Source organism: Talpa europaea (assembly GCF_964194135.1).
Source record: "Talpa europaea genome assembly, chromosome: 6".
Lineage (NCBI taxonomy): Eukaryota > Metazoa > Chordata > Mammalia > Eulipotyphla > Talpidae > Talpa > Talpa europaea.
Window position 1 is genome coordinate 41,644,218 of NC_140072.1, and position 14,435 is coordinate 41,658,652.

The following is a 14,435-nucleotide window of genomic DNA, read 5'->3' on the forward strand; positions in this document are numbered from 1 at the left end:
TTTTAAATAAATAAAACCAGAGAAAAGACAAACAAAATGACAAATACAGATACTAACATATCAATATTAACTCTAAATGTAAATGGACTAAACTCTTCAATAAAAGACACAGAGTCGCCAAATCTGTTACAGGGCAGGGAGAGGGACAGCCTAGACCCTGCCTGCATACCTGCCTGTTTTAAATAGGTTCTGCCATCCGCCACATTAACACAAAAACATCTGAGACTTTAATGGGAAGGAACTTTAATACAACTAGTAAACAATACAGGAAAGGCAAAGAATCTAGTTTCTAAATCAAGCACCTAAAGTTACCCATCCCCTCTTGGGTAAAACTCCATCCAAATGGGATTGGCCCAGAGCAAGGCCCCAAAACCTGCCACAAGTCTAAGGCATCTTCCAGTGGGGACCCACAGAAAAGGGTTAGAAATGACCAGACAAGCCTGTAAGGAAAAGGGCAAAATCAAAATCAAGATAAAAGCTGCCACTGTCACCTCCCCACAGGTCTCACCCACATCTGTGTCACCCAATCCACGACCAAAAGGCAAGCGCAGTTTCTTCACGAGTCTCTAGGCTCCATGTGCCTCTTTTAGGTCTCCTTCTTGCTCTCCATCCTGCTTTCTTTCTTCCTCAGTCTCCTCTCCAGCTTCTTCTCTCCCTGCTTAGCTCCACCCTCCCTTGGGTGGGGCAGGGAACCTGGAACCCCCCCCTTTCCTGGGGACCACCCTGTTACACTTTGAACAGTTATATGCAAACAAGTTCAACAATCTAGAAGAGATGGACAAATTCCTACAACTTTACAACCACCCAAAGCCAGATAAGGAAGAAATAGAACACCTAAACAGACCAATTACAAGCAGTGACATTGAAATGGTAATCAAAACCCTCCCCAAAAACAAAAGCCCACGACCAGATGGATTTACAAATGAATTCTACCAAACATTCAGAAACAAACTAGTGCCTATCCTTCGTAAACTCTTTCAAAAAATTGAGAAGGAAGGGATAATAATGTTCTATGATAATAATGATAATAATGTTCTATGAAGCCAATATTACACTAATACCAAAACTGAACAAGGACAACACAAAAAAAGAAAACTACAGGCCAATCTCTCTCATAAACACTGATGCAAAAATCCTCAATAACATTTTAGCTAACAGAATCAAACAAGGTATCCATAAGATAATTTACCACGACAAATAGGATTTATTGCAGGGACACAGGATGTTTCAACATCCAAAAATCAATGAATGTAATCCAACACATCAACAAAAAGAAATGTAAAAAACATATGGTAATACCAATAGATGCTGAGAAAGCTTTCAACAAAGTACAACACCCATTGATGATAAAGGCCCTTGAAATTCTCGGGATACAAGGAATATACCTCAACATCATAAAGGCCATATATGACAAGCCCATGGCCAATATCATTCTCAATGGTGAAGTTAAAAGCATTTCCATTAAGATCTGGAACAAGACAAAGATGTCCACTTTCACCACTGCTTTTCAATATATACTGGAAGTCCTAGCAGAGCAATAAGACAAGAGAAAGACATACAAGGAATCCAAATTGGGAGGGAAGAAGTTAAATGATCACTACTCACAGATAATATGATAATATACATAGAGAACCCCAAAAACTCTACAGAAAAACTAAACAAACTAATCAATCAGTTTAGTAAAGTAGCAGGATACAAAATCGACACACAAAAATTAGTAGCCTTCCTATACACAATCAATCTGAAGAAGAAGAAATCAAGAAAACCATCCATTTTATTATTGAAACAAAAAAATCAAATACTTGGGAATAAACCTAATAAAAGATGTAAAGGAGCTATACAAAGAAAGCTATAAAACACTGTTAAAAGAAATAGATGAAAACACAAAGAAATGGAAAGACACTCCCTGCTCACAGATTGGAAGAATTAACATTATCAAAATGGCCATCCTAGCAAAAGCAATTTATAGATTCAATGCTATTCCAATAAAAATTTCAATGACATTCTTCAGAGAAATAGAACATATATGGATGAAATTCATATGGAACCACCCAAAACCCTGAATAGCCAAAGCTCTCTTGAAAAAAAGAGAAGGGAATGGACGTATCATACTCCCAGACTTCAAACTATACTACAAAGCCATAATAATCAAAACTGCATGGTATTGGAACAAGAACAGACACATGGACCAATGGAAGCAAATAGAAAATCCAGAAATAAGCCCACAGATTTATGGTCAACTAATCTTTGACAAAGGAGCAAAGAATGTGCACTAGAGCAAAGAAAGTTTGTTTAATAAATGGTGCTGGGAAAACTGGGTTGCTACATGCAAAAGAATGAAGCTTGACTATTACCTCACACCATGCACAAAAACCAACTCAAAATGGATTAAAGAACTAGACATAAGACCTGAAACCATAAAATATATAGAAGGAAATATAGGTGAAACACTATATGACATACACCTCAGTAACATCTGTAAAGACTCATCACCCAAAGCAGTGATAGCAAAGGCAAAGATAAACAGTTGCGACTACATAAAATTTAAGAGCTTCTGTACAGCAAAAGAGACAGTAACCAAAACAAAGAGACACCCCACTGATTGGGAGAAAATTTTTGCACACAACACTAATGATAAAGGACTGATCACAAAAATCTACAAAGAGCTGACGAGACTCAACAAAAACAAAGCAAATAACCCAGTCAAAAAATGGGCAGAAGAGCTAAAAAGAAACTTCTCCAGAGAGGAAATGCAAATTGCCAACAGGCATATGAAAAAATGTTCAACATAACTTGTAATCAGGGAAATGAAAATCAAAACTACAATGAGATACCATCTTACCCTAGTGAGAATGGCACATATTTAAAAAGAACTAGCAACAACAAATGTTGTCAAGGATGTGGAGAAAAAGGAACTCTCCTGCTCTGCTGATGGGAGTGCAAACTGGTCCAACCACAATGGAAAGCTGTGTGGAGATTCCTCAGCCTACTAAAGATGAAGCTTCCATATGATCCAGCAATACCACTCCTAGGTATTTACCCAAAGGACACAGCAACATTAATTCAAAAGGGCACCTGCACCCCTAGGTGTAAAGCAGCACTATTTACAATAGGTAAATATATGTATATACACACACACAATATATCAGCAATCAAAAAAGATAAACTCATGCAATTTGCAGCAACATGGATGGAGCTGAAAGGGATCATGCTCAGCAAATAAGCCAGAAAGAAAAAGAAAAATACCAGATGGTCTCACTCATGGCAGGAATTTAGAAAACCTAAATAAGGGACCAGGAAAAAATCCTAATTATAATAAAGCAAAAATCAAAGTCAACAAGCAACTATAAACCAGAGACACACTACAGGGGGTGGGGGGAGGAAGAAGTAGGATCAAAACAAGGGAGGTGGGAATTATGTGGGACTATAACCAAGAATAAAATGCATACATTGTGCAAAAATGAAAAATGATGTAAAAATGTATAAAATAAAATAAAAAATACATATAAAATAAAAAATAAAAAGACCTATTTTGTTAAGGAGACCAAGAGAAAGTCTATTGACTTAAAACAATTTTCCTGCACAATAACAAGAATGAGAAAAAAATCTCTAAGGTTAGATAGAATTGACATAAATGACAGTGAAATAATTTTCACTTTATTGAGTGCTGTTTAGTTTTGATGTTTTAAATCTGTATGCATTGTGTTTGTAATTATCTGTCCCAATTTCTTTGCAGTATTTATATTTTGCTAAAAATTTTTTAAGTGGGTATATGTCTAGATTTCCCAATATATGAGTAATGTAAAATTTGATTATTTTTACCACTTATTGCAATATTTAGAATCAGAATTGTGTAAATATTACTGAAAACTTTGTCTTTTCCTAAGTGGGTTAAGAAATTATAGCCCTGACTTTTGTATGCTGAAAAGATGATATAAGAATTCTCAGAATTAGTTATCAAACCTCATTATTCAGAAGAATTAGAAGAGATAAGTGTCTTTAAACATAGTTTATGTAATAAGTACTGAAATTATATCCCTATCTGTTATCCCTATGTACATAATAAAAGCATAAGAAAATAAACCTTCAGAAAATTGTTTTTCCTCTGATGTAAAATAAAACATTATATATTGTTTCAGGATATGAGTCTTTGAAAAGTCAATAATTTGTAAAAAGGGAAAAAAAATTTAATTTAAATTTTCTGATAATTAGCATGTAAATAGTCTTCCATCTTTCCTGTTTAAATGGAGGGCAATTATTTATTCACTTCTTGGCATTCTCAAAAGCACTATTATCAGCTGCTTCTTAAAATTTCTCTTATAGCTTCTGATTAAGCACCCACTACAAGCTACTTGTGAGTTTTAATTTTAATTAATGAGAATAAGTTATTTGGGTCTTATACTAACTTACTTCCCAAGGGTATGATGAAAGGGTAATGGGCCTATTGGGAACCCTAAGTGTGAATTAACCCTTAACTGTCTATCTAGATTCTAAAGACAGAAGTTTTACTGTGTGTGTGTATGTGTGTATGTGTCGAAAATTAGCACACAAGACCAAGTTGCTTGATGAAAAGTCCATAGGATTTTGAGAGAGACTTGGATGTTTTGAGGCTGTTTGTGCCTCAGTTTCCTTATTTGCTCAATGGGAAAGATGGAAATTATCACCTGTTGAAGAAAGTCACCATTTCTGTGGCACACCCTATCCTGTGCTTGCCTGCACCCCTCCCACTGCCCTCTGGAGCGCCTCTTTCCTCAAGTATGGTGCCCCCCTCAAAAAAAAAAACAACTAACTTGAGCATGTTCTGCTCCTGCAACCCTGAGCAAGTTCCTGAATCTTGCTGAACCTCAGCTTCTCAAACTGTTGACTAGATAATCATTATATCCAATGATAGTAATAATTAAATAATATTGAATAATAATTATTCGTAATTAAATTATTGAATAATTCACAACAAATACTTAGCACAGTTCCTGATTCATAATGAATTTAAAATATTATTCATTGACAAATAATTTGTGAGTTATATTTATAATCATTATTATAGCAAATGCTCAGCAGTGGTTGAGTAAATTATAAACTCACTTGATGAAAATTATATAACTGTCAAGAAAGCTATGTAAATATTGATAGCAGGAATCTAGAAAACTTAAATAAGGGACCAGAAAAAAGAATAACTATAAGAAAGAAAATATCAAAATCAACAAACAACTATGAACCAGAGACACTCTATGGGGGGGTGGGGGGCGGGGAAAGAAGGGATTGGGGTCAAAATAAGGGGGTTGTAATTGTATGGGGAATATAAAAATAAAATTTAAATAAAAAAAGAAAGCTATGTAAATGTTGAATACTGTTTATAAATACAATAGTAAGTGGAAAAAACAGGGATCAAATTATCTTTCTACCTAGAGGACAACCACATACAATATTTAACTAGAGCCAGACATTCATTTGAAAAATACTGAAAGGAAGCATGAATAGAGCAAAGAGAGAAGGAAGGGAGGGTGATTACATGTACTTATACTACTTTCCTATTAGAAGGGAATTATTAATTTTTGAAAGATTTATTTTATTTGTTTTTACATACAAGAACTGGGGTGCAGGCCAGAGATGTGGGGAGTGAGAAGATTCACCAGAGACCGACTGGGTTGCAGAACAGGCAGATCTACTGAAACACACTGCTGAGGGGAGCAGCAGGCAAGGCAGGAGAGGTCTGCTATGCCATGCGGGTCAGCTCCGTGGAGGGAGGGTAACTCATACCACAGTGACTGGCAATAGCTTCATGGTGCTGAGACTTTAAGCCCTCCACCATCATTGAGGCCCAGAAGAGAATTCTTATTGAAAAAAACAAACCTTGTCTATTTCTTCCAAATGCAAATTTTTGGTGAGGACAAAATAAATATGACAGTTATTTTGTTCTTCCTTCAGTTTCCTGGCGCTGAACGTGAATGCTGTTGGTAATCTCGCTTTTCTGCTGAAAGCAGTGAATTTTCGTGAAAGGGTTCTTCAGCGGGCTTTGGTGGCCAGAATTTATTATAAGGTAAAGATACATTGTGTTATATTTTTCTTTTTTGACGTGTGTTTAAGGCTTGTTTTTGCTGGTGAACTATCTGCTAAATGTAGTCAAGGATGAGTCAGCTTAATTACAAGCTTCTGGAAATGCCTAGAGTCCTACAGGCCATTTTGTATGGCAGCCTTGCTTGCTGTGGAGGCCAGGATGCACTGTTCAGCCATTTTGCAGTGTCTTTTAGAATTCTACCTAGAAGCATCATTTGGCTACCATAGGATTTGATGAGTAATTTTCAGCCTTTACTAGAATTGAAAAATCATTGTTCTCTCTGTATAATGAAGGCATTGTTCTATTGTCAGGGGGTGGGGAGTGGGGGCTTGAGGTTAGTTTCTGGCAAATGAAAAAAATTGACCATTGGATTTGCCTAAGATACACTCTATCTTCTATTAAAATACCCATGACACTGCAAAATTATAAAACCTTGTATCGCCATTGATAGAAATCTATAAGAAATTCCACTGAGGACAGTGCCACTGGAATTGGTTTGAGGAAATGCCCCAACCTCACCCCAACAAGATCTGTTTCATCTTCTAATGCTAATAAGGAATAGCAACCAGACCCAGAAGAGGGCTTTACTCATCCTACCCTGCAATCCTTAGGCTCTCAGGGATGCTGTAACCTGATACCAGACCACCATTCCCCTTTATGCATGGAAATTAGGTTCTAAGTGGACAAGAAATGAGCCCCAGATAACTCTTCCCCTTCAGTTCATTTTTTTTTTTTTTAATGTCAATTCCAAGGTTGTGTCTCCCAGTACAACACAGAGCGAGTAGAAGGGAGAGGTTGGATATTCTCTTAGGAAATGCTCTGGAGTCAGAAGTGCAGAAAGTGGCAGGAACCTGGACCAGGGTTGTGCAAATCAGTCTACTCTTTAGGTATAGTCTGAGGTGAGGCCCTGTCAGACACCAGGGGTACATCCATATGGGCTTAAGTCACTCCATGTTCCCTGCCTTTATCATGGAGTCAACCCAAACAAGAGAAGGCTATAATCTAAGACCAAAGCATTATAGATGCACAGGAGAGCAGAATTGACAGTAGGTAAAATATTAGATGTGAATTAGCCTTCTAAGATTTTATTTTTTTAAAAGATTTACTTATTTATGCATACTGGAACTTGGATACAGGCCAGAGGTGTGGGGATGGGGGGTGAGAGGATATACCAGAGACAGAGTGGGGAACAGAACAGGCAGATCAACTGAAATACACTGCTAAGGGGAGCAGCTGGCGAGTCAGGAGAGGTCTGCTGAGCCATGTGGGTAGCTCTGTGGCCGGGGATCCAACTCATGCTGCAGTTGCTGCAGACAGCCTCATAGGTTGTGTCTTAATCCCTTGCACCACCAAGGAGGCCCCAGTCTTCTACGATTTTAGAACAAAAGATAAAAATGAAATTGTACGAGATAAGATAGACACAGTGTGAAAGAAATCCAACCTATAGATAACAATATTCCTGAAAATGCTGGAACAATAGAAGCATATAATCTCAGAGATAACAGAAAAATATTTTCCTTAATATATTAAAAAATCAAGATTTTAATGGAAAATTATCATACCTAACTATGGTTTGCAAACTAGGGTGAAAAGAACATGGTGGAAGCAACCAGACAGAAAATATTTTCCCACAATGGGGAAAAATAATGCTAACTTAAGTCTTTACCACCAGCTCAAGTGGAGTAATAACTGTTCTTCTAAGGAGGAATTCCACGATCTAAGCATACTATTTCAACAAAATTTAATTTATGAGGGCCTCCCTGGTGGCGCAGGTGGTTGAACGCAGCGCTGTGGATCTATCCACGGCTTCTGCAGTGCCGGTTAGATCCCTGCCGGCCTCAGAGCAGCCCACATGGCCAGCAGACCTCTCCTGTCTAGCCCGCTGCTCCCCTCAGCAGTGTATTTAAAAATAAAAAAAAATTCATGAGTACAGGCAGTGGAAAGATATTTTCAAATGTCTGAGAATCAGAAGGAACATGATTCTCCTGAAAAATCATTCAAAGGCCTACTGTATAGGACATTAAAAAGAATCAAAATTAATAACTTGAAAATAAAGAATTCAAGATAGAAAAGGATTAGTGTTACCTATGAAACCAAACAGCAAGTCTGTGCTTTTGTAAAATATTTATAGTTAAATGCATAATATCTGTATTTTGGGGAAAAGAATCTGTTTTTTGGAAAAAACATGAATAAAAAAATCTTGACTAATTGGTTCTATAATAGATTGAGTTTATAATATTTTTTAAGGTAAGATAAAAGCTAAAGTAAAGTAAAAACATTCTTAATTTCTTGCTCTAATTGCAGGGTAGGCCAATGACATTGTTTTGTTTGACTTTGATCATTAGAGAAACTTAGGTTAAAATATATGTTTCATTAAATTGCAAGTCAATGTGAATACTAAACACAGGATGCTTGTTTCCAAATCACTACAGAAGACAAAGCAAAAAAGATAAATAAGTAACCAGATGTTTGTGTTAATCAGAGGAAGAGCAAAGAACAAATCAGAAAGCATGTTTTTAGAGACCTGAAGACCCTCCAGTGCTGCTTCTTTCCATGTGCCTACCCCACAGTGGAGCAGGGGTGTGGGGACAGTTGTTTTTAGGGATTGTCACTGCCGTTTGCTCCTTGCTTTGAGAATTCCTCCAGGATTGCTTCCCAAAATTGTGTCCTGTGGTGTTCCCTTTTTCTCTGTCTCACGTGGCATATAAATCCCATCTCTCTGGCTCCATAGTGCGTATTCAGTGAGTCCAAAGGGCCTCTGAAAAGAGGCCTCAGAGAGCCTCTCATCAAGCTATAGAGTTTCTAGGGCACTTAAGGGCTTTGTCCTCTAGCCTTCAACACCCATGGACCTAGATTTGTGGATGTGACTTTCATCTAATGGGCTGGACTCCAAAAAAGACTCATGGAAGATGTTTAAAGTTTTAAAGGGAATCATATCAACCACACATGTTTTAGCTTATGCTGAAAGGTCCCCAGTGCAAGATGGTGGAGTCTTGGAGCCAGCTATGCTTCTGCAGGCATGAAGCAGGCTGAGTGAAATGCTCAGCCACGAACATGGACTACCTTTTATGATAAAGGCAGGGAGTAGAACCCAGAACTCAGAGGGTGGGGCCACAGAGAATAAAAACTCCTGGGCACTGGATAGGACAAATCTTAATCAAGGAACATCTGCTAATTGCTTAACTGGATTTCAGAATTTCTATGGATTACTGACCCATATATTCTTCCCATTTCTTTCTTTTTGAGCAAGAGTATATGGAGTAGTTATCTTATTCCTACCCTAAAATTGTATGTTGGCCATGTAGGAGACAGATACCTTGCTTTTTAGTTAATAACGTTCAAATCAGAAGAACTGTACTTAAGAAATGACACCTGACTAACATTACTTATACCTAGGCTGGAGGTAGATGAAGAGATTCTGGAATTAGAACCAGTGTGTAATGGGATGAGACTTTGTGGGTCTTAGAAATGGCTGAGGTTACACTGTGATAGAGAGAGTCCATGATGTTCTTCAGTGGTCCATACCATCTGGTAGTCACAACTGATGTGGTCCTCATCTTGTGCCAGAGTTGGTGTGTTTAACCAATAGAATACGCCAGAAGTTGATGGTATGTCCTTTTGAGATCATGACTTCTATGTAAGTTTCTCTTTCTACTTCTCCCTTCCACCCCCTTTTCCTCTCCTCTCTCTCCTCTATCCCCTTCTGTCAGTCAGATCCTCACTCTTGGGCAGCCCATGGAGTGGACAGTCCATGCAGTGAGGAATTGAAACACCTCTTGCCCAAAGCTATGAAGTGTTTCCACCACCCCTGCCCAGATCTTTAAAGACCGCAAGGACTGTTGACTGCAAGTCAACAACTTGACTATAACCTCAGGAGAGTGTCTGGGCCACAAACACACAATCAAAAGCATGCCCAGATTCTTAGCCTTCAGAAACCATATTCTTTTTCTTTTCTTTTTTTTTTTTTTTTAAGATTTTTCATTTATTTATACAAGCACTGGGTACAGTCAGAAGTGCGGGAGGGCGAGAGAATTCACCAGAGCCAGAGCGGGGAACAGAACAGGCAGACTGACGAAATACACTGCTGAGGGGAGCAGTGGGCACGGCAGGAGAGGTCTGCATGCCATGTGGGACCCTTGCCGGGCAGCCAGGGATCAAACCGGCCCTGCAAAGGCTGCGGGCAGCTTTGCAGCCCAGCACTCAACCACTGCACCACCAGAGGAGACCCCGATAATAAGGTTTCTTTTTTGTTTGTTTTAAGATGCTAAACTTGGAGAAATTGCAGGTACTAGATAATTAATTGAGCATCTGAAAGCAAAAGTGTTCAATAGCTTTAGTGTTAATATACTCATCATTTCAAAAATATATTAAAAGCAATTATAATATTTTTAAACTAATATTTCAATTTAATAACATAAGGTGGTATTCTTCCTATGTCAACAGGAACATGATCACTCAATATTCTGCTTATGATGAGCAACATTTGCAACATGATTTTGGAAAAGCAGTGAAGTGGTGATTTACACAGGACGCTATGGGACTAGGCTGTCTTCATGGTCACCTACACATCCAAGGGTATTTTCTAGCCCCACTCTGACTTAAATTATGAAGACACCAAGGAAGGGAAGGCAGGATCAGATGACAGGATATTCTGATGCTTCTAGTTTTTCTGTTATGGACATAAGAACATTTTTATCACTGTACATTCTCTGCAAATGTTGAACCTAATCAGACTTCCCCAGGATCCACATTTCTCCACACCCATTTTTTTTTTACACTTCATTTATCTCCAACTTTCTCACTTTTTATCTTCAGGTTTTGGGAGTCTATCATCTTTCATATTTTTATTTTATTGATATTAGAAAAACAGTTTCACTATACAATATTTACTTTTAACTCTCAGCATGATATTAAAAGCTCTCTGATACTTTTAAATATTCAGAAAGGTTTTTTTGTAATTGTTCTCTGGCTTTGAGAAAAATAAAATTTTGCACACATCTGTGTTTTATGAACATAAAATAAAAAGTAAGCAAGTAGTGTGGTGAAAAGATCAAAGGGGTTTTAGAATCAGACAATTATGTTTTATCACTTCTGAATCTCTGCTTCCTTATCTGTAAATTTGGGGTGATAAGAGTAGGTACAATACAAATTTGTTGCAAGAATGGAATGCTCAGATGTGTTAAAAAAAAGCATTTTATTTTTTTAAATTTTTATTAGATTTATTTATTTATTTATACAAGCACTGGGTACAGTCAGAAGCATGTGAGGGTGAGAGAATTCACCAGAGCCAGAGTGGGGAACAGAACAGGCAGACTGACAAAGAAATACACTGCTCAGGGGAGCAGTGGGCACGGCAGGAGAGGTCTGCCTGCCATGTGGGAACTTCGCCAGTGGCCGGGGATTGAACCGGTGCTGCAGAGGCTGGGGGCAGCTTCGCAGCTCAGCGCTCAACCGCTGCGCCACCAGGGGAGGCCCTAAAAAAAAGCATTTTAAAAAATGATGAAACTCATACTCAAGTTCTTTATCTTAGTTACTACCATCAATTAACCATTTTATGGTCAATTTAATTAAATATTGATCGAGTAATACAATTTGCTAGGACTAAGCATTATTAAGATGTGCTTCTGTCTTTGGTAAGTTCACTAGCTTTAGCCCAAGGTAAAATGAAATAAGATAAAACCTGTAAGATTAAGGCAAGAATATTGTCTTTTACATTTTGGTTGTATTTTTGGCTCGGCTGTTTGTTCAGCTCACTGCATGCTGGCTTATATCTACCTTCATTAATTTGGTGTATCTTAAAATAAAATGACTACTTAGCAACTTGAACATCTGACCTAAATGGATTCTGGACAATAGTCTTTGGGCAGTTTCCAAAAGAGGCTGACTTCATCTAGAATGCCAAGATTTGTAAAAATAACCATGTGATGTAGTTCAGAATCTTTAAATAAAAAACAAAAACATAAGTGGGCTTCAGAAATCTGCTTTTCTTCTCAGCTTTTTAGTAATGCTTTTAATTTTCTTCAAAAATCACATGTTATTTTAGAGAAATTTGGCCAACTCTTGTTGCATATTAGAAAACCTGTCTACCTCTTAGCTTGGGGTGAATGCTAAGGGCTAGCAGTTCACAGTTAAGATCCAAATCACAGAGTTAAGATAGAAAGTCCAGATCACTCTGTCCTCATGAAACAATCAGCTTTTCTGTCACCTGATCCTGCCTTCCCTTCCTTGGTGTCTTCATAATTTAACTCAGAGTGGGGCTAGAAATTGTCCTTGAGTGTGTGGGTGGCCATGGAGAGAACCTAGTCCCGTAGTGTCCTGTGTAAATTCACCACTTCACCAGCTTTCCAAAATCATGTTGTAAATGTTGTTCGTCACAATTGCTGCAGGAAAAATCAATAACAGTAACTTTTCACTTCGAAAATATTTTCTTTAACACTTTTATTTTTCAATGGAAATAAAACTGGGTTATCAATGTATTTAACAGAGGACTTTATTTTTAAATGTGCATAACAAAAATTGGAAAGCTGAAGGGCTGCAAGCACAGGGATTCATCCTGGTTGTTAGTCCTAGTTAACTAAGAGCTGATTCATGTTCTGTTTCTTCTAACATTCTCCCACCATAGTAGTGGTTCCCAACTTCATGGTTTCTAGGAATCATCTGGCAAAGAGTGATTTTGCAAATGAGATAAGGCCTCCCTGGTGGCGCAAGGGGTTAAGCACCGCACTATGAAGCAATCCGCAGCCTCTGCAGCATGAGTTCAATCCCTGGCCAGCCAGGTAGCAGCCCACATGGTGAAGCAGAACTCGTTCTTGTCTCACCTGCTGCTCCCCTCACACAGTACACTCCCAGCAGTGTACTTTGGTCAATCTGCCTGTTCTGTTCCCCACTCTGTCTCTGGTGAACCCTCTCTCACCATCCCCTGCTCCCCACACTGCTTCTCTGTCCTGTACCCCAGCTCTTATATGAATAAATAAATAAATCTTTTTAAAAAATCAGATTCGGATTCCCCTCTACAACACTGCAAATCTGAGTCAAAAAGAAACTGGGAAGTGGTTTGTAAATGAACTCCATGAATCATCCTCATAATCCAGGGACAATAAATTTGGAAACAATGAATCCAAAGTACTCTAGTTTTTCCTTATTCAGGGTTTCAGATTTAAATGGAGAAGAATTGGTAGAGACTGTAAATAGGGTTATCAGAAACGTAACTTTCTAGAGTTTTCTGTTTAGAAAAGTTACTGCCACCTACAGTTTTATTGCCATGATCAGCTATTTTGCTATAATTTTTTTGACTGACAGTGTCTTTGTTCAATTCACCTGAATTTGTCCAGGAATTAAAGGTAAAATTAAAAGAGACTAAAAGCAAAACAAAAAAGATTCTTCCTGACAAAGCCTAAAATTGAGTCCCCATAAAAATTTGAGCTTATCTGCTAGTGATTTAACTGCTTACTGAAATGAAACTCAACACTCTCTAAAGGTAGACAATGGAATTCATAATCATTGTCATTTACAATGTCAGTATATAACAAAATATTACTAGGCATGTGAAGAAACAAGAGCATGTAATCTATAATCAAGAGGAAAAAATACTCAATAGAAAATATCCACAAATCACCCGGATATTAAAATGAGAAGATAAAGACTTTTTAAAAAATGATGGATTTATTATAACATGGACAGGAACATATGGATATAATGGATGAAGCTTTCAGGAGACTTTTGGAAACTGTACTTTATTTTTCAGTACAGTTATCCACATGGGATAGAATTGAAAAATACAATACAATAAGTTAAAAAATAATTGGATGGAATTAAATACATTAGACACAATATAGGAAAGTGTCAACAAATCTGAAGACCTGTCAATAGAAGTCATGTGGACAAAAACTCAGAGAGAAAAGAGATTGATAAAGTGAGCAGAGCCTCAGTGACCGGGAGGCAAGTAAGACCGCACACTCCAATAATATGTTACTGGAGTCTTAGAAGAAGATAAGTGAGAATAGAACAGAGAAAATATTAACCAATTTTTAAAATCTTTTATAAAAAAATGAGAGTACATAAATCCAGAAAGCTAAGCAAGATTCTAGAAGAGAGAATTAAAAATGCACAAAGATAAAAACAGGAATATATCATAGAAAACCTTCTAAAACCCACAGATATTATAGAATACATCTGATCAAAATATGGGAGGGAAGAGCACAAGGGACCATGCTGATGGTACATGGGTGAATTGGTGGTGGGAATTTCACAGGGATTATAACTGAGATGAGAAAGCATACACTGTACAAAAATGAAGAACAATCTAAAAAATATATAAAATTAAAAAATACTCAAAAAAAACAAAGAATAAAGAATATTAACTATACTGAAACAATGATGA

General features: G+C 37.5%; 1 protein-coding gene across 1 annotated transcript in view; it reads left to right on the forward strand.

The window, feature by feature from the left end:
• The window catches only part of ACOXL (acyl-CoA oxidase like), a gene marked incomplete at both ends in the record, with an annotated part of 268,533 nt that overhangs the window by 177,591 nt on the left and 76,507 nt on the right, over positions 1–14,435 (forward strand). The window contains one exon of the mRNA XM_084235198.1: positions 5,926–6,037. Coding sequence (XP_084091324.1) covers positions 5,926–6,037 — 112 coding nt within the window. The remainder of the gene's footprint in view (positions 1–5,925; positions 6,038–14,435) is intronic.